Source organism: Mercenaria mercenaria, chromosome 12 (assembly GCF_021730395.1).
Source record: "Mercenaria mercenaria strain notata chromosome 12, MADL_Memer_1, whole genome shotgun sequence".
Classification (NCBI taxonomy): domain Eukaryota; kingdom Metazoa; phylum Mollusca; class Bivalvia; order Venerida; family Veneridae; genus Mercenaria; species Mercenaria mercenaria.
In genome coordinates, this window is record NC_069372.1 from 57,864,429 (window position 1) to 57,888,368 (window position 23,940).

The 23,940-nt window shown below is 34.6% G+C and overlaps 1 protein-coding gene across 1 annotated transcript; it reads left to right on the forward strand.

Annotated features, from left to right (window-relative positions):
- Positions 1-359: 359 nt before the first annotated feature.
- Positions 360-22,581, forward strand: LOC123534394 (uncharacterized). Its single transcript, XM_045316624.2, has 6 exons — positions 360-496; positions 4,080-4,290; positions 11,617-11,765; positions 12,767-12,914; positions 21,626-21,809; positions 22,198-22,581. The coding sequence occupies exons 1-6, from the start codon at positions 487-489 to the stop codon at positions 22,213-22,215; spliced, it is 720 nt and encodes a 239-aa protein (XP_045172559.2). The 5' UTR covers positions 360-486; the 3' UTR covers positions 22,216-22,581.
- The last annotated feature ends 1,359 nt before the right edge of the window (positions 22,582-23,940 follow it).

Sequence of the window (23,940 nt, forward strand, 5' to 3'; positions counted from 1 at the left end):
GGACATTTTTTGTTTTATTATATCACAATCCATATTCAATTACTCACCTTTTATTAAAATGTATATGATTTGTTCTTAAACATTAAACATTATTTTCATGTATAATCAGTATGGAACCTGTTTTCTGATATTCCTGCCCTTAAACTGTTATTTAAAAAAGAAAACTTCACATTTATTAATTTTCCTGAAAAAGAGGTAAAATGCCCAATACTATGAAAAATCAACTTAAAAAAAATAAATTTACCGTTTCTGATCACTGTGTGAGCATCATGTTTGGACACTTTGAGTTTTTTTTTCAATCTTAGCTTTTTTCCTCATTTTCCCAAATTATAGGGCAGGAGGGTCGGAAAACTTAAGATAAAAAACACCGGCCTTATATACAATACCCATTGCAGCAAACAAAAGCAATGATCACCCTAAATCTCTTCGTGTAGGAATTACTTAGTTTTGGTAGCCTTTATCAGAAAAGTACCAACGAGGAAAACAATGATTGGCGGTAAGTAAAAAATTATCATTTGTTAGTAATTGAACTGTTTATTACAATTTAATCACGTCTACATTAAGATATTTTTATTTTAGAAACTGCTCACGCTTGCTGTAGATGTATACTATAATAAGATATTATATTCCAAAGAGATTGCCTAATAAATATCACACGTCTCTTGGACACTTGGTATAACTGGTACAAAAAAGGACCTTTCATTGAAAGGGTTTTATTACTTTTCACAGACCCGATTAGATTTAAAGATAGAAACTAAATCTATTGTTATTTTCAACCTCATTATACCATCTTGTTTGCAGTGAAAGGTTTCAGTATGGGTAATAGTGGCCTTAAACGCTGTCATGTAGTGTCCTAAATTCAAAATATGACATACATGTATTGGTACGCAGGGGCACGTCTTAAAAAGACCATTTGCGCTTTAAGTATATCTGCACCTAGTCGAATTTATCGCAAAATATAGTGTAGTGAGCTTCTGACAATTTAACTCTGTCTGTAATTCGGTACCGAACTGAAGTTTTAAACTTCGTCTAGTGGCTTACGAACAGGTGTATTTAACAAAACGTACGATTTTAAAACAAACACAAATGTTATATGAATACTGTATACATGTAACATAAATATATTTTAAGATTTTTCTGGTGGTAAATGAATTTTCCTGGTGGTAAATGAACTGAAATATAATGTAGCGTTCTACAGATTCTGGTATTTCTATAGATCAAAATACGTCACATTCCGATCCTGTCCCGGACAAAATCGAGAATATTGATATTCAATATCTGGTTTTCAAAAACAAATCAAAGCACTGAGAGGACTGATGAGGACAGCGGTTGACAGCTTCTGGTTATGGGCATGAACAGTTAGCTAAAGTTTGGTGATTATAGTTAAACTACTTTTGATAAATAACTAATTTAACCTTTCCGTTACCAAATCTAGAGGTAAAAATCTGCTTTCACTCTGTCAAAGGGGATAAAATAATATATATGAGCAAAGCTCATGTGCTTATTGAAAAGTTTGTGATATTTGGTTAATTTTCTTCAAAATCTTTTTTGAATTATAAGCATTTTTTAACAAATCAATGGAATACACCCTGTTTTTACTGGAACAAGGGGAATAACAGTAAATGTGTGCAAAGGTCATGGTCTAATTGATAATTATGTGATGTTTGGAGATTCTAGTTATAACAAAACTTGTAGAACACTTGCATGACATAACTGGCAAGGAACAGAAATTATTTGGTGACTGCCCACTGGACATTTAACTATTGACCTTAAAGCGGTTATTGTGGGTCATCAGTCTTAAATGACCTCCGTATCAAATGTTATCTTAGGCATAATCTAGTTTTCTGGCAAAGAAGTTCTACTGTCAATGTGATATTGACCTTTGACCTACTGAACTCAAAATCAATATGGGTCATTTGCTGGCCATGACAAATCTCCTGCTCTCATGATCCTAGGCCCAAGCGTTGTCCAGTTATCATCCGGAAACTGATTTGTCTACAGACTGACCAACATCCATCATCAAACGCTAATGTTTACAATATAACCCTCCTCCTACGAAGGAGGACAATTAATTTTCAAATTAGAAGATGCCCATGTCTCCCTAGTCCCCCAATGCATAGTTGTAATAGGCAAGAGTTCAGTAGAGAATTGGAGCCAAAGACAAAGATACACTAATAGTTGGCCGCAAAAAGATCATCTTTTTGGACTGTCCAATAACCCTAAGAAGTAACAAAATTCAGGGTCAAGTGGTTCTCAAGTAGTTATATTTTCTGGTCCTTTAGGATCATGGAGTCCATTCAGCATGCATAGAGTTTCGCTAAGCCGGCGCTAGGGGCGTAAAAGGTCTTGCACATTTCATATTCAGACCCCTGTGACTTTGATCTTCGATCGAGTAAGCCCAAAATCAACAGGGGTCATCTACTTTACATGTCCATCATTCTATAAAATTTCAACATTCTTGGTCAAGTGATTCTCAAGTTAGTGATCAGAAACGGGTTTCCATGTTTAGGCCCCTGTGTCATTGACAGGTGATTGTTTATTTCATTTTTTTTTATCAAATGAGATCTCATCTTGGTAAAAGTAGGCTATAAAATATATGATACATAAATTAAATAGATAAAAGACACTTCAGGATAGTTCTTAAACTAAAAGCAACTACAGAAAAATATTTACAATAAAAATTAAATGTTTCATTCAATTTCATACTTATACAACCAAAACAACTACTACTGTCTCTAATATCAGCTTACATCATGTTTTCGGGTTGCATTCAGTCATTTTTCAGCTGTAGATTAATATAACATGCCTTATAATCATGACACCATGCATGTTTTAGGGTTGCTATATTTTCTGGTCCTTTGGGATCATGGAGTCCATTCAAAATATGTAGAGTTTTGCTTAAGCCAATGCTAGGGGCGTTAGAGGTTTTGCACATTTCATTACCTCTCATGAACAGACTCGATCAGTCTGCTATTATTCTTTTTGGTTGCATTCTATGCTTCCAAAGGATCTTTTTACGAACTTTATTGTTAAAAATGAAAACATTAAAAAATGACATTTTTCTAACTTAGTTTGAATTGTCTCAAATTATTTTATTGCAGTCTTTTGAAACCCACTTTTGCATAATTATCCTAGAAGAAATCGTACGCCACTACGTGAATAATTGGGGACGAAACAACCGCATTTTCCGGCAATTAAAAGGCGAACTTAAAAATAATGTTTCTTTCGAATCAATTATACCATTAAATGATATGTCAATCACAAACAACAGCCGGAATGTAATATTAAATCAAATTGAAGTGCATGCGTTCGTATTTTCGGGAAATAGGTGCGAATTTTTCGCCCCCTCCGTTACGACCGCAATTACTTTCCTAAGTCGTGCAAATTAAAATCATTTAGATATAATCGTATCTTTCTCTATGAAAAATAATTAAGATAACACCTCTTCTATTGATATCATGCAATATATCTTTCCACGAACCCATTTCTATGCTACAAAGTTCGGCAGATTCACGGGTGCAATTTTATCAGAAATAGAACGTTCGCCGTGCTAAGTAGATGTTTATAATTTATCATGTGACCAAAACAAGCTCTTTGGTGTTGTTATAATAATAAAAATTCGATTAACTTTTCTAGCAGGAACTGAGTTTTGATTTAAAACGTTTACAAAAGACACAACGTGGTTTTAATATCGATTATAGTATTGCACATACGATATTTTTAGGTAATTTATAGTTTATTTTGGGCACGTGATGAAGAATTGTTGTGGTCATGTGACCAAAGCAAGCATTCTCATTTTAATACGCGTTGTTTTTGTTATAAAGTATAGTATACGACAAATATGTACTTAGGAAATACATTTTTGATAAAGCTGAATCTCAGAAGGTTTCTGAAAGTCAAACAGACTTGAATTATGTAAAATTTATGGGGGAAATGGAACTACTTGTTCTTCGGTTTCGGATAAGCGTTTTGACCGTACATTTGTGGTATGGTAATCTGTGGTCACGCTTCGCTGCCCACAAAAATAAAAAAAATTAAAAAAAAACAATGTAGTACAAAGAGTATACTCTTTTTTTCAGAGATCGCAGTTCTCTTTTTTACAATACACAGTACAGCTGCTGATTCCACGTCAAATGAAGGTGGATGTTTTTATCTTGATGTATCAGAACGGTATGCTGAATGTGTAAGAGTGAACTCTTATAGATCAAGTCTGAATAAAGTTATGAAAGACTTTATGGAAACCGATTTCACGGGAGAAGTCTTACTGTCCAAACTTGAATCAACGTGCAGGTAAGTTCATTGACACGCTATGTAGAAAATCATTTTTAGAAGTACATGTATCACATTATTTTGAAAATACTATTTGGCAGATCGTGAGTCCAAAATCTCGGATTCAGATATTTAATATGTTATTATGTATATATGTAAATTTTATGCAATATTTGGGAAAGCATAAACATTATATACCAGTGATAATCAGCTCAATGTGTACCATGCATTGTTGCCGTGTTAGAGAAATTATAGACAAACACAATTCAGTAAAGAGTAAAAGACAACCAGCTAATCTTAAGAAATTATTAACACGCGCATAATTTGATAGGGTTAGTGGACTTGCTGTGGCATGTGCGTGTTCGTTTGTACTGCTAGGCGCTTTGCCGTAATTGGTCTGGTGATTTAGTTCGTATAAATTTTCTCTACTATATAATAATTTATAATGCGAACTTGTATCCTAGCGGATCTCACGTATGGGAAAGTCAACTGTTCTGAATATAATTATATCCCTTAATGCAAATTATCTATATATATATTCAATGTATCCTTGAGATCCAGTTAACTTTCAGAGAGAGAAAATATAGCTTCTCTGGTCCCAATCAGTTAAAAAGACTAAAATGTCACTGCTGATTTATGAGACATGAAAACAGAGATTTGAGTATATATATGCAAATGTTGAACCAGTACGAATGTGTAGTACAATTCGGGCTCATATATAAAGCAGCACCGAAACTAATCTTATAGGGTTAGTGGACTTGCTGTGGCATGTTCGTGTACGTTTGTACTACTAGGCATTTCTAGCCTATCACGATGCTGACTTGGATGTCGTATGCCGATTAAATACTGGGGGTTTTCTCAAATGCATTAAGTATATACGCATGTAAAGATACAGGGCTGTAGCAAGCGGTTATTTATTTCCAAGGATCATTAAAAATTGTTTTAGAAAATAAATCAGATACATTTGTTACAATATCTAATAAAAAATATAGCATTATTTTACTTCTTTTAATCGTTCGTGTCTGCGAACAGTTAAGAGACACACGTATGTTCACTGTTTGTAGGGTGCCTCGATGCATGTTTTAAGTTCGGTGCTTTCCAATACTTTTGTACATATATTGTTTGCGTTTATATATTATATTAGAACAACTGTATATTTAAATGACTTCAGTTGTTGGTATTATTATCGACATTAAAGGATTTATATATTTATTAATCGACAAAATGACTCGAGATGAAATATGGTGGCAGATTTGTGATATTTCGTTATTTTGATCTGTCACAGCGATACAACGACAAACGTCGTTATGGTGTCCTGCCGAACGTCGCCACGCATAATGTCGCCCTGCCGAAAGTCGTTATGGCGCCCCGATGAAGGTCGCTCAGCCGAACGTCGTAATGTAGCCCTGCCAAACGTCGCCCAACCGAATGTCGCCCCTATAAATGTCACACCGACAAACGTCGATATGGCGCCCCGCCGAACGTCAGCCCGCCAAGTGTTGTCCAGTCAAACGTCGTTTCCGCCTTCCGGAATAAATTGGAGATAAAAGATTGTAAGATTTTAACCTGATGGAATATTTGTATGTCCTTTATGAAGTGTTACAAGAGAATATTGCTCAATCTCACCACAATTCCCCTGCGCAAACTTTCTCACACTACGATCTTAAATTACACGATCTTTCTTGGAATATAGATAAAGGGCAATTTTCGCGCGTACGTGCGTGCGTGCGTGCGTCCGACCGTCTTATCTTTATCCAGATTATAAAATTGTCTAACATTGGAAATTCACCTTACTCTTACCTCAGCCAGATGAATTGTCGTGCGAGCACCAGGCCCCTCTCCGAAAGGTCAATGCTACACTTGAGTGAGTGGGTTTGGCAAAGATTATGGCAAGTATTATCCGAGCAGTAACTTTAATACTGAAATCTGTAGGCATTGTAACTGAAAACACAAACTTCAAGTAGGAGCTATCTATATTATATGTATGTGAAGTTAACTGCATCAGAATACAAGGACTGAAAAAAATATTAAAATATTATTTCCTGAAAAAGAGTTATTTGAGCCTAAAAAAATGATCCCGGATGAAATATTTGGAAAAAATGGAGACAACTCCGCAAAGACTTTATGGTAGGCTTAGGTGACATTTGACCTAGTACCTCATGCAAACTACCCACTTTTTACCTCTAATCATGAAAAAAGCATGCATACTTGCCACATGGATTAGCAACCTGAATACAAAACTATGTAAAGATCAAATAATTGATTGTCCTGGGGAAAGTAGGGCATTTTTTATGGTGAAATTTGTCAACAAACCGACGGTTTTTTTTAAAGTCAAAACCCACAGAATTTCACAAGGTGAAATATGTTGAAAAGGCTACTGCTGGAAAGAAAACAATCTCAACTACCCATACATATGCGTCAAAGTATGAGAAAAATATCTATAAATATGAGAAAATCTAAGAAATCAATTTCAAGACTGTTAGATGCTTAACTGTGTAATCATACATGGCATTTTTCATAGATAGGTTACTTTTCCTTTGTACTGATATAACATGGGCATGATTAGGATTAAGAAACGGTGTTTACTCAACAATTTCACTATATAATTAGATTGTTTCCCTTGCGTAAAAAAGGCTTAGGGAAAGTCTCTAAAATCTGTATTACTTCCTCAATGATACGCTAGTGCTATGCAAAACAAAGGCCCTGAAGTCAAGGCGGGCGACGTTTAGTAGGGCGACTTTCGGCAGTGGGACATTCGGCGGGGTGACAGTCGACGGGGCGCTATAACGACGTTTGGCGGGGTGACGTTAGGAGGGGCGACGTTTGGTGGTGGAACATTCAGCGGGGCATATTTGACGGGACGAGACGTTCGGAGAGGCGACATTTGATTGTGCGCCATAACAAAGTTCTGCGGGGCGATCTTTGGCATGGAGCCATAATAACGTTTCTTGTTATGTTGCTGCGACAGAGCAAACACCATACAAAAAGAATGGTAGCAAAAAATACAGTGATATACCGTGATACAGTGATTCCACTTTTCTTACGTGCGAATACGGATATGCGGTCAGCGCGTGATACGAAATATTTAGCATGGGTTGGAGCTATATAACTATCGAATGTCGCTCGATCGGCCTGTCATGTGACTTCCAAAAAATGAAAATACAGACTGTCGGTCGATCAGCCATATGGCTTTCAAATAAATACTACCACCAAAGTATCGTGCGGTCACCATATTTTGCGTGGACAGTGCGAAATCTGGAGATGGAACTTGCAATGCCTGCTATCGCAATTCAGTTTTATCATAGAATTGTTTAGACGAAATCTCGAGATACTAAGTCTAAATTTTGAGTATTAGGTATTAGAAAATCCAATTTTTCCAACTTGTTGGGTTTTTTTTCTTCAAATAAAGTTTTGGTGCATTTTCACTCAGTCTTTGTAATTACTAAATGGATTTGATTCAGTCTAAAAAAAAAAAAGAAATTAATCTACATCATCACCAACATCATACAACACAAGGCTCATAACTCATGCACTAATATTTCATGTATTTTGCCCTCTTGTCACTGTCAAGCTGGCAAGTATTCATGTTGGCTGAATTATAGACGTTTTAGGGATTGGCATTGGTTTAGTATATGTTATTTAATTCGAAATGTCGATGTAGTAAAACGACATTTCTAGTAAGGTATATAAAACATTAAAAATATAGGGCTAGAAAGGTACGTAACTCGAAATTAAGAGTTACATACTTTATTAAATAACACGTAGCTGGCATTAATGCTATTTCGTTTCGTGTAATGCAGTCTAAAATTCTATAGTTTATCTATTTATTTTTACTAGCTCCTAGACTATGATATATCTTTTTTTACATTTTTATGATTAAATGTAGTAAACTGAGCCAGTCTATATTCTATGTCCAATATCATAATTTCAACATCATTCCTCTGTGAAAATCTCTAAAATAGACTGGCTTTTGTCTCTATAAAATTAAATTCGTCAAAAAAAAAAAAAATGTAGAAATATATTATTATCAGTCTAGCGGCTAGTCTACTATTTATTCTACGTTTATCCATTTTTTTACATTTATGTTTGATTTTTTTTTTACATTTGTCTTTATTGAAAACATGGGTACAAAAGTCTGAATTCAAAACGACTTCCTGACGGGAAATTCATATACGTGTACAGCTTCACTCTAAAACGTTAAAAAACTAAGCGATGACATACCCAGAATAAGATATTAACCACCAGATTGGTATGAAATAAATAAATAAAGTCGTGGCATTAATGCTACTCTTACACCACGTTATATCACTTGAGTATTTTGAGATGTACCCTTATACAGGTAAACAGGTAAATACGTCCTTCATCGGGTGTATACAACTCGTCATCGGGATAGACTAAAAATGCCTACTAGGCGCTTTGCCGTAATTGGTCTCTTATATTGTGGTGGTGATTTAGTTCGTATAAATTTTCTGTACTATATAATAATTTATAATGCGAACTTGTATCCTAGCGGATCTCACGTATGGGAAAGTCAACTGTTCTGAATATAATTATGTAGGGATAATACACGTTTATTTGTGTAATTGCGTCTGCAGAAGCCCGCGGGATTGTTTGAGACCGAGACCGAAGGTCGAGGTCACAAACATATCCTAAGGGCTTCTGCAGACGTTAATACACTAAACAAATGTGTATTGCCGCTATTCTTGCATAAAAAAATATTTCACGACGATTTATGTATTGTTTTCATATGTGATGACTTGAAGATTCCGGTACATTTTTATTTAACATTCCTGTTGTTCTTGGAAACGGTAAACATGTTTTAAATATCCGTATCCAGGGCCCGGAAATAAACAACACTATCAAAAGCACATCCTGAAGGTTTTTAAGCATTTTTTTAAATCTCTCATTATAACAAACATAAAATTACCAATAACTGTTCACATCATTTCACAATTTGGTGGACTCGATCACAATTTCAAGAATGATAACTTTACATTCGAGGTATATTGAGTACGGACATGCAGTTGGAGTACGGATGGGTACGAACGTAGTGTCAAGCTTCCAAGCTGTTTATATAAATTTTTCGAGAAATTAGGTAAAAGCATACCGACTGATACTTACCAAAATCATAAATATGATTCCTAAAAACAAAGAATCGCACAGGTAAACACGCGATTCTTTAACATTCAAAGTTGTCTACAAAATCTGAATTGACGCTGAATTCTAAAAGGGGAGTAAACAAGGGAATAAACGAGTACGAACAATGTTGGGGGCAGCGCATTTTGCGTTAGTTACTGATACAGTAAAACATTCTATGGTTTAGATTGCATCTTTAATGCTTCAAGAAGAGGTTTTTATGAAAGAAACAAGACGCAGATACCAGATGTCAATCTGCGCAGAATTACATATACGTCCCTGGGAAAGCATTTCGAAAATAAAAATCGGGTATTAACAGCACGTGAATTGCCTTGTTTGCACACGATTTTTCTCCCGTTAATACATGGGCGGATCCAGTGAAAAAAGTAGTTTTTATGCAAGAATATCCCTTAATGCAAATTATCTATATATATATTCAATGTATCCTTGAAATCCAGTTAACTTTCAGAGAGAGAAAATATAGCTTCTCTGATCCCAATCAGTTAAAAAGACTAAAATGTCACTGCTGATTTATGAGACATGAAAACAGAGACTTGAGTATATATATGCAAATGTTGAACCAGTACGAATGTGTAGTACAATTCGGGCTCATATATAAAGCAGCACCGAAACTAATCTTATAGGGTTAGTGGACTTTCTGTGGCATGTTCGTGTTCGTTTGTACTACTAGGCGCTTTGCCGTCATTGGTCTCTTATATTGTGGTGGTGATTTAGTTCGTATAAATTTTTTCTAATATATATATATATAATCTTATAGATAAAAGATAAGTAATTTGATTTGGTATTGTTGGTTTTAAAGTCGCACAGACACAATTATAGGTCATTGGCAATTTTCCAGCTTTTATGGCGGAGGAAAGCACCCATGTGCCCCACGAGTGTATTACACCCATGTGCCCCATTAGTTTATCACGGCTGGGCAAATTGATGGAACCACCGACTTTCCGTAAGCCAGCTGGATGACTTCCCCACATGAAGAATTTAACAACCCGAGTGAGGCTTGTCTTTTGACAGTTCCTGTGATATGCAGGCTCCATAACCTCAGATCCCCTTTCTAAATTCCAGTTTTTTTCGCTCTGCCCATTGTTTCTCGTTTGGGACAAACCCATTACTTTATCTGGGAACCAAACCGCTTTTCATGGAATTACACGCCACAACACGTGTATCATTGAAGGTTCCGTGCATACCGCCGTTTGAATACATCTGCGGAAGTCTCTTAATTGCTTTTTGTACTTTTAACATGTGTAAATGTTGAGTTCTGCTCAACCCGGGGCTAGAGGGCGTGGACGGTAGCATGCATTTCCACTGCCGTCCATGAACAGGCCCAATCAAACCGAGCCTGCAACATTTTCGTTGATGTCGTGTTGAGCGACCTGTGAAGTTTCCACTTTTTTTTTCTATTTTGAATCCACATCGATGAGACACAAGTGCTTTGAAATCAGTGACCTTAACCAATCGGTCGTGGGGCCACCTCTCCCACCAACATAACGGATTGTATTTTACTGTAAATATTTTATAATGCGTCGATATGAATAACTTTCTTGACAATATCGGCGGTTATGTTAATTACAATACTATAATACAATAATTACAACATATTTGAACACGTACCCACTCGAAAACACATATTGGAAGAGTTGATAACGAGTCCATCATGTTAAAGTCTAAATTAATCACGATTTGTATACGAACACTTGAGATAATCTCTTTCATTATGTGCTCTCAGTAAAGAAATAACACAATCAAACGGACAGTTTTCTATCTTTTTAACTCATAAGGAAGCATCGCGCCGAACGGTTAATGATGCCGATTTCTATGTGCATATTTTTTGTAATTATAAAAGTTTTATTCGAATGGCAGTGTTCTGCAGAGAACTGCCAAGCCGTTCAAATGCTGCCAAACCGTTCAAATGCGAAACACTGAATTGAAGAATTAAATGCTTTATGGTCCAGATCGTATTACGAATATAAACATAGAGGGATCTATGAGAATAACTTACTCTAATATATAACACGCCTCATTCAAAACTTTTAATAGTTAATAAAACAGGGACCTGCATTACTGTTATTGGGCTGCGAAAACTCACAAAATATGATGTTAGTATAGAACCAATTCACATTCAATAAGCTCCTCCTGGTCTATAAAACGAAAGTTGTATTTTCTTCTTGTTCTTAAAAGTGAATGTCGTTTCAGGAATGAGCAATTATTTAACACCTATAGCAACTGTACCAGAAGAGCTATTCTGGAATGTCCTCATCTGTCAACTGTAATCACGAACGCTGTAAATGAAGGCCTAGCAGTGTTTTGTCAAAACAATGCTCCATCTGCATGGCTGTATACTGGTGAGAAAAGTTACATCTCCATGGCACATTCTTGATTTATTATTTTCTATTGTTCTAACATTATGGAGTACATTCATAAAAATCCACTCAAGATAAGAACACAATCAAACCGTGTCTGTTGTTAAATGTTTTGGTTGCTTTCTATGCTTTATTAACACAAATAAGAATAAATACATCTGTGCCGCTTTTTTGTTGGGTTTAACGTCGCATCTTCACAATTAAAGGTCTTAATGTTACTTTCGAGCTGTTATTCATTATTATTCCGTGCATTATTTCACTGGCTGTTACCTGGGTAAAACCGTTGACAGTCCCTAAGCCAGCTGGATGACTTCCTCATATGTAGAATTCAAATCCCCGAGTGAGGCTTGAATCAACATCGGTGAGGGGCAAGTGATTTGAAGCCTCTACACGGTTTAACACATAGTAGGAATAATGACAGCTGCAGTAATAAACAAGAATAAGATTAAATGCATCTGACCAGCTTAATACAAGAAGGAGTGATAACAGCTGCACGGATAAGCACGAGTAACAATAACGGCTTTATTCAAGTCAGAATAATTCCAAACGCATTGCTAAACTCAAGTCAGAAAAGTTCATTCTACATTGCTTAACTGAAGTGTAAATAATTCCACCTGAAAGGATTAGCGCAAGAAATAATGATTCAGTGAAGTGTGAATTTATTAAAGTTGACAATAAAAAAAAGAGTACAGAGTGAAAGTTATGTCATAGCTGAAGCTTAGTATAAGGAAAAGTAATAGCACTTTCGTTTTCCTATACTGAATTTGTCATATATATATAATTGTATTTAATTAATTTAGTTAATTTATTGTCATCCATCATCACTACGCTATAAATATGTACTAGTTCTGCTTCATGAATCTATTGTCGTACATGACCATAAATTAACTATTAACTGTTTGTAGTATTACATCTATTCATTTTAATTAAATAAATATTTTTTTTCTGATCTATTTGTATTCAAATGTTAAGCTTTTATACAGTTCTACAAGATGGATACCTTCACACACAGAGGTGCACAGAAGATAGAATAGACAATGAAATACTTGATATGGTTATTGAATGTGCTCCAAACTTTAGGAGAGACTGGACAGGAGTTACAGTTCATTCTGCCATCACAACCCTACAGACGTATTTTTTTTTCAAATCGAAAAAAGCTAGTTAAATTTAATTTCATAAACAGTAATTTCTCTAAATGAAAAATATGTTCGTTCAAATAACGAAAAAAGTGTATGGTAATGAAAACCACTTTAAGGGCGTAGCGCCCATTACGCACGTGCGTAATAAAATAAATCCAGGAGTAAAACCTAAGCAAAAACAAAACTGACAAAGTAAAGATTAAAATGCAATCGATCAATGCTTAATAGATTTTGATTTATAGATCTAGTTCGTCTGTGGGGGGGGGGGGGGGGGGGGGGGGGGGGGGTGTGCCGTGTGGCGGCCGTAAAAAGTCTCCCCCTTACCTTCAATCAGAGCTGTTATACTTCGATCTCTTCGGATCGTTCAGCACGACGTTTGTGTTTGTGTACTGTTAAATTTTTCAGCCTGGGTGGTTCCCGCTTTAAAGACGTTGGGTATTGTTTAATCACCACTTGGGTATAGTGCCTGCTTTTTAATTTTGTCTTTTGGCAGTTCCTGTGAATTGCAGACTCCATAACAACAGATCCCCTCTCTAAATTCCAGTTTGTTTAGTTCTGCCCATTGTTTTCTCATTTAGGACATACCCATTATTTTATCTGGGGACCAAACGTCGATTTTCATGGAATTGCACTCTGTGCATCATTGAAGGTTCCATGTGAACAGCCGTATAAAAACATCCGCGGATGTCTTTAAATTACATTCTGGTACTTACAACATATTTACATGTTGAGTTCTGCTCAACCCGGGGCTACAGGGCGTAGACGGTAGCTTGCACTTCCACTACCGTCCATCAACAGGCTCATTCAAACCGAGCCTGCAACATTTTCGTTGAAGTCGTGTTGTTTTTTTACTTTTTTATTTTATTTTCTTCATATCCATCGAAATCAAAACATCGATATCGACCGTGTTCTAAGTTATTTCGATGCAACAGGTCATATATGCGCAATGCCGTTGTATTTCAGCAAGCCGTGGCTGACATTGATACAGATCGAACTTAGAATTTGTTTTAAATGCTAGTATAATTTAAGAAATGATTATGATACATACATCCTTTCTTCGCCAAAATATACCAAATGATGAAAACTGTAAAAAATATGAAAGAAAAAGAAAGAAAAATAATAAAAGAAATTAAAAGAAAAAAAAAACTGTCACGAAGCCAACTATGAATGAAGTTTTACATTCATCACCGCATATATATATGCGTCATATTGTTAGGCTGCACTTTTTGAGCTCTGATTTGATTTAATTTTGTTGTCGTTAATAGTGGGAGTAGAGACGTGATTTTTGGAATGTAGTTTTGTGAATTTGTGCTTGATGTGTTTGTGTCATTATATTTTGGATTGCTGCATGTGTTGATCCAGAATCAGCATCAGAAACAATCACATATATAAACTTGAACTATTTATTGTTGATAACACTTAAAGTTTGTGAGCTTTCGTTCACCATTGTAGTTTTCAATCATGGATTTTATTATGTATGACAGCAATTTCTTACACAAAATTGGACAATCAACAAGGTGTAGACTTAATCCTATTGTGTTATCAAGGTTAAAAGATTTGAGAATATTGAAACAGTACAGAGGAAAAAGAGCTGGTCGCCTGAAGGCACAATCCTTGAACAATAGCAAAAGTGGTTACGGTAAACCAGTGGTTTTCAGAGGTGTAAACTTAAGCAACCTTATATACCCTAAGATTAATGGAAATAAATTGAATGGACAAAATGAACAGCTTACATGTTTGACATTAAATTGTCGCTCGGCAGTAAACAAGGATGTTCTTATTGGTCAATTATTACGCGAGGAAAAAATAGATTTTGCTCTTCTTACAGAGACTTGGTTTTCGGACGACAAACAACACCAATATGAAACGTCTGATCTCAATCAAAATGGCTACAAACTGAGTGTTACGGACAGGAAAAATAGGGTGGGTGGTGGTGTTGCACTGACATGTAGATCTGCTGTAAACATGCGCAAACTTTCGGCAGGAAATTCTCACAGTTTTGAATATGGTATTTGGCAGTTGATTTTCAAGAACATTACTATGCATGTAGTTGGGATTTACAGACCTCCATCTTTATCCACTTGTTCCCAGTTCGTCACAGACTTCTTTCAATATATGGAGGGAGTACTATCACAGTACTCAAATGTAATCGTCATGGGTGACTTTAATCTTCACATCCACGATGACACAAATGCAGTAACAGAATTCAATAATTCTTTGTACGCCATGGGTTTACAACAACATGTACAATTTAGTACACACACTGGTGGTAACATTCTTGATTTGGTCCTTACAGAAGTCGTAAATGGTGTTGAAGTAGTTTCTTGCGAACAGGGTCCATATATTTCTGATCACTGTGCAGTCAAAATTGTGACAAATGTTAGAAAGGAAAATATAACCAGTGAGGTGGTGCTCTTTAGAAATTTCAAAGACATGGATACGAACACATTTTCAAGTGATCTGAGAAATATGACCATCGAAAGTGATAATGTCGACCTTTTTGTTGAAGAATTTCAGACAGCAGTAGAAAAGATTATGAACTCACACGCACCATTTATGGAAAAAGCAATCATCCGTCGCGCTCCAAAACCCTGGTTCACTGAAAAACTTCTTCACCTTAAAAGAGTGGCTCGCAAATCTGAACGTTTGTGGAAGAAACATAGACAATCACATCTGCATGAAGCCTTCAAAACAGCACGTAAAAACTACGAAAAAAACCCTCAAACTTGAGAAAAAATCATCTCTGAGTGAAAAAGTTCTTTATGCAAAAGGTGACTCGAAAAAGCTTTATAGATTTGTATCTGAGACAACAGGCACTAGGTCTGATAACCCTACGCCAACTGGACATGACAGTACACTTGCTGAGAAATTTGCAGATCATTTCATGAATAAAATCGAAAAAAATCGAGAATCGTTGAAACATTTCGATAATTTTTAACCATGCGAAAAAGATATTCCTTGCTTTGACAGTTTTAAATATCTGAGCGAGGAAGAAGTTAGAAAACTTATAAACCAACTACAGACAAAGTCATGTGAACTTGATATTCTACCAACAAAAGTGCTAAAATCGTACTTGGATGAGCTCTTGCCTGTTATTACCAAATAGGTTAATTTGTTGTTGCGCGACGGCATCTTTCCAACAAAATGGAAACAGGCAATTGTAAGATCTTTTTTGAAGAAAATGGGACTGGAACTTGAATCCCAGGCAATACAAGAACTTGAACAATGTGCTAAAACAGTCAACAACTGGATGAATGAAAATAAGCTCAAAATGAACACTTCCAAAACCGAGTTCATCATGTTTGGTAGTAGGCAACAGCTCTCTAAGTGTTCAACTGACAAAATATGCATTGTAGGTGATGAAGTGAAACCAGTGAGCTTTATATCGATATCTAGGTGCATTCCTGGATGAAAACTTGAATCTAAAAGAGCATGTAAAACGAAATTGTAGAACAGCAATGCTCAACTACTTCAGAATAAAATGTATCAGGAAATATCTTACCAAAGAGGCTACCGAAACCCTTGTCCTGTCATTGGTGATATCCCATTTAGATTATTGTAATGTCATTCTGTATGGTATTGCTCAAAGCGAAATAAACAAAATGCAACGAATTCAGAACATGTGTGCAAAACTTGTCCTAAATCGAAGAAAATATGACAGTTCCAAGCAAGCGCTGTAGGACCTTCACTGGCTACCAATCAAAGCCAGAATCACATTCAAAATGCTCACCTACATGTATAATTGTTCAGTTGGAAGCTCTCCAGAATATCTTTCTGAACTTCTCATAAAACAAACACAGACAAGGAACTTGCGTTCTTCAAATTCCGTTACTGGGTGTTTCGTTGTTCCTTTAAACAAGCGCAAAACGTTCAGCGACAGAAGTTTTGGTACTGTTGGACCTACACTCTGGAATGAATTGCCTCTCGAAATAAGGAACTCAGACACAATAGATGTTTTCAAAAAGAAGTTGAAAACTCATTATTTTGGAAATTATTTTGCACTCTTTTAGAGACTGTGACTGAAAATTTTAAGAGACTGAAGTAACGTGAACTGGATGATTTTATTGTGTAAATACATTCGAATATGAACTAGATTATAACAAATACAAAATACATTTGTTTGTAATAACTTCTGGACATGTCGGAATAACCCACTTAATCTTATTTAATAACAAACAGCTGTCTTACTATATCTTAATATTCTAATATTTTATTAATCTTATCTGATGCCTGATCTTTTGTTTAATGCTTACTAAATAGTTTATTTACAATGATATTTATGCCGATTTGTGGCAAATATCATTTAGAATGTCTTAATTTTTGTCGTATTTTTTATGTATTTGTAAAACGCCATTGAATATGTTTTTGCGTAAAAATAGGCGTTTAATCTAATAAAACAGTTTCAGTTTCAGTTTCTGATGAGATGAAGAGGTCGAAACAGATTTTAAAAATTGCCTTTGAAATTTTGACAGATTTAAAAAATGTACTGTAGAAAGACGTCAAAATTTTATCGTTTAATTACACAAAATGGCTCAGAATTGCGTTAATTTGATCACTAAATTCAAAAATTTTCCGGGGGACACCCCCGACACCAATACCAGAGGGGGTCTGGAGACCCCCTCCTACACACTCCCCCCACTCGGCACTACGTGCCTCGTTGTGCGTAACTATTTCGAAGCTCAGATACGTCTATGCCACACCGCGCGTCCTTCAAAAGGTTAAAACATTATTTATCGTTAAATGGAACTATATGAAAATACATTTCAAAACGTAAATAATCTAGTTTTATTGGAAAATTAATGTCGATTATAATCAACATAATTATATATCTAAGATTTTGCAATCGTTAGACATATTTCAAATCAACGAGTTTAGTTTAATTTATGTCAACTGCCGATACTTTGAAATACAATTAATATGTCGTGGCTAGAAGACTTAATGCATATCAATAAAGAAAAAGAAAGACCTCGTTTGCTTTTACCGTCGATGTAGGCTTCTTTGAATATTGATAAACAATACATCTTCAACTCAGTAATTTATATTGTAAAGCTAGACTATTCTCAAGGAGTACGCATAGGTCGTGCTATCACCTATACATTATGAAATTCATAGCATAAATATACATAACTTAAAGGGGACTACACTCTTCGTGAATATCAATCAATTAATTACCGTTGCTTTTTTTTCTTTCAAAAATGACTGGTGAGTTTGAAATTTTGCGGCTCTTGTTTGGGTTTATGCTCTCTGTATCAATAAACCAGAGATATGTATTTTTCTAAGATGGCTTTCCCCTATGACTTTTTCTCTGACGGACACTACATTGTTACTATTTTAACCGTCTATCCTGGTAGGCTTTTAACAATATATGTTCATTATTTCTAAACCGATTTTAAAGGTTTAGCGTAGCAAAAAAATAAAATATGAATATAGTTGAGCTTTCAAACATTCTAAGGTAAGTATATTTATCTATGACAGTATCAACAGTAGTGGTATCGCACACGTCAAGTTATTAGAAGTGCATTTAATGAACGATGAACAACACACATACATTTTTCCATGTCACACCAATCGTTACTCTTTAATGATTTTTTTTAAATAAAAACTTTGCGACTGTGACTAAGTTTTACTTAAAATAACTTCAAGTGCATTCTTTAGTTCTGTCAATGACAAAGAAAATCAGCAGTCACATCAAATTTGTGCTTCAAAGAAAATGTAAAACTTTAACATCAATATAACATGAAAAAGATGATTTAAGATATTGAAGACTCTTATGATATATTTTGGAACTTGTAAAACCTTTAGGATCAAAATATACAGGCATTGAACTGTGAAAAGCAAATAATGCTCTTCTTCCCGTTCGCATATATTTAATCCGTTAGCTTTAAAATCACTGACCAGAGTTTATCAAAAAAAAAAATACTATTGGCGATGAATTATCAATAAACATCAAAAAGGTTCTTACTACCATCCGTATTCTATAGTGCTAAAAGATTAACCATAAAAAAGCCATAGAAATGTTAACTTAGAAGTTCAGTAAATAAACAGGGGTTTTCGAGAATTTCGGCAAACACTGTTTTTCTCTAGGTAAAACTCTGATCATCAACTTTTAAAAATTGCTAGTCTTTTGGGTTTAAAACAAGCTTTGTACAGTCATGTAAATGATTGTAATTTTCCCATACCAGGCGTCTATTATAGCAGTATTTTTGACTGAAAGTTGGACACAATCATTCTTCCTTTCAGAAAGAACCAAAATTTGACAATAATGACATTTAAAAGAATTACAATAGTCATTTCCAGGATTACGTAAATTCTAATTTCTATTAACTTTGGAATTGGAACATTAACTTTTTACATTAAGTCCTCATTGCCAAACATTCACACGCAAAGAGACAGAATTCCTTTGGCTATTGGCCTAATAAGATTCTGTTAGGTTTGAAGTTTTCAAGGTTCAAGCTTTTCAATTTGAAGGAATTATCATTTGTGACTGGTTTCCAGTATGATAATAATTTATATAAAATTGTTGATGCAGTACGTTTTAATAAGAATAACAGAAATTATTCAAATACGATTTTTTTCTTTATCTTGGTGCAGATGTTAATCTATATCGAACTTTCTTTTGATTATATACAGAATATCTTTCGAGTTTGCACATGTCGAGAATTAAATTTGATGCAGTCTAAAACATGCATTCAGAAATCATGAATTATCATTAATACTTATAATTTTAATAGATCTAATAGAACATAAACTTCTTAAACGAATCCATAATTCCAGATAATTCCAACACCACTCCTTTAATTTTTAAGGGGCACTGGGGATTTTGCAAGGGAGCTCTGCCTTTTAGGTAGCACCTAATTTCATATTAGCATTTAAAACGGTCAACACTTATTTTTATGCTCCCTACTTCCTGTACCATCATTGGTAACTTGTTTACAATATGCACGTCTTTTGTAACTTCAACATTACCAGAATAGTAATAAAACCTTTGTTTCATCACACCAGGTCAAATATTTTTGTAAATATATGAGAAACAAACGTTATGGCCTTAATGGATATGTTTTAAAGAATGAATGACCATGATTCTGGTCTGGCAGTGTGGAAACGTAGTGGTATAGTAGGCAGTGACCCTAAAACACTACCTTTTTAGATATATGTGTAGTTAACTGCATAAAAGTACACAGTCTAAAATAAATCATTTTCAGAAAAAGAGGTATTTGAGTTGAAAAAGAAAATATCCAGATTAAAATATTTGGAAGAAAATGGAGTCAACTCCTCTAAGACTTTGCAGGCTTTAGGTGACTATTGTCCTAGTATCTCATGACAACCATGCATTTTCTACCTGTAGACATGAAAATAAAATGCATAATTACTACAACGGTCAGCAGTATGAAAATAAAACTATGTAAATATAAAATCAGTTAATACCCAGGGAGTAAGAGTGAAGTGTAACATGTTTGTGGTTAAATTTGTAAACAAATAGACGATCTTTTATGAAAAAGTCAAAACCAACAGAATTTCACAAGATTAAATGTTGAAAATGTTACTGCTGAAAGAGAACAACCTCTGCTACCAATATATATGCGTGAAAGAAATGGAAAAATATCAAGAAAATGAGAAAGGCAAAGAAAACTATTTCAATATAGTCAAAAGCATGACTGTGTTATCCTACATATTATTTAACATGGATAGCTTACTTTTCCATAACATTGATATAACATAGACAGAATTAGGATTGACAAACGGTGTTCACTCAACAATTTCACCCTATAAACAGATTGTTTCCCTTGCGTAAAGAGGGCATGGAGTAAGTAAATGAATAATAGTCGTCGTTTATTAAAATAGCATATACACATTCCTTTGTGCAACATAAAAGGATTTATTTCTTCCTAATCATGTTCATCTGTAACATTACCTTCATTATATTACGTACACTTATTTCTACTTTAGACATTTTCAATATCCTTAAATGTGGGATAACGCATGTTTTTTCGTGTTATAACATCTGCAGAATCCCGAGGGATTGATTGGTACCCGAGGGATTCTGAAGATGTTATAACACGAAAAGAACATGTGCTAACGCTATTCTAGCATAAAACGCGTAAAAACCAAGTAAAGGAATATATTGTCCCTCAACGTTATCAAATTTCCATGAAATGCGCGATAATGTCTACATTGTTTTTTCACGTTGACATCATTTTCTTTTGAATTATCCGTTATAGGGCCATAATACGTTTACGCTCTGTCAAGGAATGCGCATAAATAAAAAGGTGTTATAATATCACGTGAGCGCGAGAATCTCTCTGTTAACACACGTTTTCTCTCCTGTTAAAACACCCCCGAAAATTGACAATAACAGCAGTTTTATGCTAGAATATGCATTTACAACGATAAACGGTGTATGATAAGTTTCTTTATTTTTACTTTTGTCTGTAAAACGTTAGCCTATTTCTACGTCGTGCAAAGCTTAATTTTTCTTTCCTTAGTTTCTCCGTATTCAAAAGGGCCAGGACGCTCACAAATGTTCGATATCTTCTAGTTTAATGACCTTATCTCATATTCATATTCAATTAATCATGTCAGTATTTCCACCAAACTTCTTTTAGAAATTGGTTTAAATTAATGCATATATATGTGAAATGTCTCAACTTGTAGAAAGGACTGTATTATCGAATACACTGTAGGTTTTTTGGCATTAATTTATAGGATGATACAGCAATTGGTTCGTTGTATGATTGACAACGGACCTTCACTTCCGGATCAGGACGGGGATGGAGTTTTGGATTGCGGATCCTCATGGCAAGACATAGTGCTCGCATATTCACTGAGGTTGTCTTCCCTTGATGACTTAGGGTGGAAAATTGGCGAAGAAGAAATTAATGCACTACAGGTAACAAACCGTCACGTGATTATATATTATTTTATAGTTTTGGTTTAAAATCAATAAATAACTTTTAGAATTACATGTGTTATTGAACAAGTACAATTTCGATATAATTTCATTCTTAATGCGACATGATATGCTGTGTATTTCTGTTATTTTATTCGTACAATTTGTTTGGAGTATATATTTCGAAAACCATTATGTTAATAAAAAACGGTGTTTAGTGTATTGAATATTCTATGGCTAATGTAAAAAGAAAAACTACAAAATAACAGCATGTTCGCGACCAGAGTATATAATAAAAATAAAATAAAAATAAAATTAAATGAAAATTAAAAAATGAAAATAAATTAATCATTCGTAAGGAAAGGTGAATATATTAATATCATTTCAGGCTATTAAGACGGGCTGAAAACGGTGAGCTAGCTAACCAGACAGACAAAGGTTCCAGTGTATATTGAATGTTTAGTGACAACGTACTGAATGACTTTATCTATATATATTTTTTTTCAACAAACAAATAAACTTTTGAATAATGAAAAGAGTATCACTGTTCTCTTTAAATACTTGGAAACAAGAAAATGTTTATACATGTATATATGTATACCACTTTCTCGGCATACTAGTAATGGAGGTCAAATATAAAACATGTGAACATCTGAACGCTTTTAGAACTGTCATATGTGTTAAAGCAATGAATAGCGGCTTTAGAATAATCATACTTTGTCGGTGTTGATACTGTATGAATTCATTTTGAATACAAATATGTAAATGTATACCATCAGCTTTAGTTCCACAATTAATTTCATGTAATACTTTAGCAAAATAGATGAAACCAGTATGAAGAAGAACATTCTGTCTTATATAACTGCTGTTTTGATAATATTCAGGTGACTACATTTTTTGTTGCTTGCAGTCTGATGTTGGATAATTTAGTTTTGGCAGCTTTAGTGTCACCAAGAGTTCTTCTAAATAGAAATATTATCAATTAGTACATATTTCCCATTTAAAATGAGCGGACAATTTATGCGTATATATATTCACTTATTTCTTGTCTTCCTTTTTTGAAATTTATAGAAATGTAATGTTAGAGTCTACACTAAAACTGGACGGCTGCGCACTTGATGTTTGTATGCTACCCGTACATCATATCAAATATTACAACGAACTATGTCAGTTAGATTTGAAATTTAACAATCCTACAGTATTCTGTAGATTTACTTCCTTGCTGTATGTTACATCAAATGCCTTACATCATCAATTTTCCGAGCTAGTTTTGTTAACAAAATAGCTGTCGTGATAAAAAAGAAAATACAAATTACATCACAAAAAATGTTATAGAACTTTAATTTTTCGACTTTATAGTTTTAAATGATACAGAAATCACAATTATTATTACAGTAGAAGATTTATCATTTCGCCCTCAATAACAGTACTGTAGTGTAAAATATCCTATTATCGATACCTTAAGCACAAAAAGGAAGTAAATCGACAGAATACTGCAGGGGCATCCATGCCTAAGAGCTTAAGAGTCTCCAGTTCTGTTCCTCGTCGCTGTGGATTCTAAATATTGCTGGGACAGTAAAACGCTTACCTGGGGGAAGCCATCCAACATGCTAACGGCAAGTCGATGCTTTGACCTAGATGCCCACTAGTTTCTCAACTGAAATAAAGCCATATGACCAACATTTGTGTTGGTGGTGTGACATCAAATCTATCAAAAAATGAAAACAAACGATACAATCCTATGTTATCGTATACTGAAGATCAAAAATATAGTTATGTGGGTCCTGCAAAGATTTTTGACAGTAACTGGATTCAAAAGATATACCCACATATTTTGAATCACTTCTCTGCAATTCTGTCCCATTTTAATAGCTAACAATACCCGTTTGTTTTTCAAATAAACGAGATACAAAATGTATTTACATTTGAATTGTACACAGTCAGTTACTGGATTCCAAAGTTATACCCACATATTTTGAATCACATCTCTGCAATTCTGTCTCACTTTTAATAGCTAACGATACCCATTTGTTTTTTTCAAATAACCGAGATACAAAATGTTTTTAAATTTGAATTGTACACAGTCATAGACCTTGACAATTTTATAAGTCTCTTTGTAAAATGGCCGAAA